Source organism: Suricata suricatta, chromosome 3, assembly GCF_006229205.1.
Source record: "Suricata suricatta isolate VVHF042 chromosome 3, meerkat_22Aug2017_6uvM2_HiC, whole genome shotgun sequence".
In the NCBI taxonomy this organism is placed as follows: domain Eukaryota; kingdom Metazoa; phylum Chordata; class Mammalia; order Carnivora; family Herpestidae; genus Suricata; species Suricata suricatta.
Genome location: NC_043702.1, coordinates 170,331,343 through 170,333,501, shown reverse-complemented (window position 1 = coordinate 170,333,501; position 2,159 = coordinate 170,331,343). Strand labels below are relative to the sequence as shown.

At 59.7% G+C, this 2,159-nt stretch overlaps 1 protein-coding gene across 1 annotated transcript in view; it reads left to right on the top strand.

The window, feature by feature from the left end:
- Window positions 1-1,930: 1,930 nt before the first annotated feature.
- Window positions 1,931-2,159, top strand: part of KLHDC9 (kelch domain containing 9) — a 1,300-nt gene continuing 1,071 nt past the window's right edge. Inside the window, exon 1 of the mRNA XM_029933418.1 lies at window positions 1,931-2,152. Coding sequence (XP_029789278.1) covers window positions 1,931-2,152 — 222 coding nt within the window. The remainder of the gene's footprint in view (window positions 2,153-2,159) is intronic.

The following is a 2,159-nucleotide window of genomic DNA, read 5'->3' as shown; positions in this document are numbered from 1 at the left end:
GGTCGGGAGTTCCCTGCTCTGCCCAGGAGAGGCAGAAAATGAGTCCGGCAAGGGGTGCTGGGCAGGCTCAGTCAGTAGAGCATGTGACTCTTGATCTTGGAGTTAATGTTGAACCTCACGTTGGGTATAGAGATTACTTAAAATCTTTGGAGCCGCCTGGGTCGCTCAATCGATTAAGCATCCGACTCTTGATTTCGACTCAGGTCATGATCTCACAGTTTGTGTGTTCGAGCCCCCTGATTGGGCTCTGTGCTGGGCTTGGAGGCTGCTTAAGATTCTCTCCTTCCCGCTTCCTCTACTCCTCCCCTGCTCGGGAGTGCTCTCTCTCTCTCTCTAATAAATAAATTAATGAAAGTAAAAATAAATTAAATTAACTCTTTGGGAAAAAAACAGAAAATGAGTCTGGTGAAAGGGGTATTATAAGCCAACTAGGCTGAGTGACATGACCACCCGCCCCCCACCCCAGGCAGCTCCTCGCCTAAATCCCAGCTGTTGGGAGGCCAGCCTGTCCCAGGGAGAAGGCTGGCTTTCAGATTTCAGTCAGGCACGTTACAAGCTGGGGGTTTCTAGAGATTTTGTTACCGTGCTCTGGGAAGATGGAGGACCATCTCTGCCGGACTCCAGGAAAGCCGGAATTGAGCCGATGAGACTTTCGGAGCGCTCATTGGTTCTCGGCTTCAAGGACAAGTGGGAAACAGGCTTTGTAACCTTCCCACATGTACTGTCGCCAGGCTGTTCGCTCCGTCGGACCCCTGAATTACAGGCCCGTCCGCCGGCAGCCCGTGTCTGCATTTCTGGGGCACAACTGGGAAGGAGCTGACCTGTGAAGGCCACAGCCCACAGCAGCAGCCTTCACCCCCATTTGCAGCCCAGGGCTGGGGACACACGTCCGGCTTCTGTGCTGGGCGTGGAAATCTGTCTGCATTTGCTCCTGTGGCCAAAACTCCTCAGCTTGGGTGTGGGCCTCTTGGTCCTTCCCCGGGGCCTGGAGGGGCAGAGGAAGAAGGGCGGGGGACCTGGCTGGAATTAAAGGGAGATACCAGGGAGATGCAGGAGTTTGTTTTTCTGTTCTTCTGCCCCTTCCCCCACGACACCCCCCTCCAGCTTCCAAGGCTAGGCAGTTTTTGGCCTGGATCTTATAGGGAGAAACTCGGTGCCCTTGATCTTGGGTTCCAGATGCCACAGCACCTGTTTCCTGGCGTTGTATGAGCCTAGGAGGCGAGCTGAAATAAGGAATTATTCTTCCCAGGACACGGTAGTGTAAAGTTCTCCAAGATTTAGGCATTTCTCCTCACCCCCAACTCACCCACCAACGCGCGCGCGCGCGCACGGTGTGCCCTGACAGCAGGCTCTACCGCTCTCTAGTGGCGAGAGCAGAAAGGACGCTCCCACCCAGCCAACTGGGACCTTCAAGCCTCTAGCAGCAAAGTCGTCTGCAAGACGACCCACAGCACAGTTTATAAACGAGAAAGCTGGGGCGGCCCGCAGTCACTCCGAGAGTCAGGGGCACGGCCGGGACCAGAACCCAGGTCTCCCGACTCCCACTTTCACGGCCTCCCCCATCTGACTCATCCCCGGGGAGGACAGGTGCAATGGAAAAAGGGTGTCCCTCCTCGCCCCCTGCAGAGCAACGCCTGCACCTCAACTCCTCTCGCAGCTTTGATGACAGGGGTCCTTCTGAGGACCTGGCCACCCTCTGACAGTCTTTCAGGATTGTTCTGGACCTCGCGCCCCTCCCGTCGCCACGGCGACAACACTGTCCGTTCCGCAGCTACCCAGGTCTCCGGTCTCCACGGTAACCGGTGCTTTGCGACCTCCGGTTTGCAGCCGGTCGCGCTGCCACTGCCGCAGTGGTTGCCAGGCGACGGCAGCGCGCAGCAGGGACCCCGGCGCTACCTGGGGGGCGGGGGGTCAGGCGGGGGGAAGGGTCATGGCGCTGGCGGGGGACCCGGGGGGCTCGGGCTGGACCTGGAGGCCGGTGGCCCGGGACGCGCTCCTGGCACGGGCCTTCCATTCCTGCACTGAGCTGCGAGGACGCTTCTACCTGGTGGGGGGTCTCCCAGCGGGAGGGGAGACGGCGCCGAGCGACGACACGGTGGTCTTCGACCCGGTGGCGGGCCAGGCCGTGCGGCTGGCGGCCCGGGGCGGCCCGCGGCGCA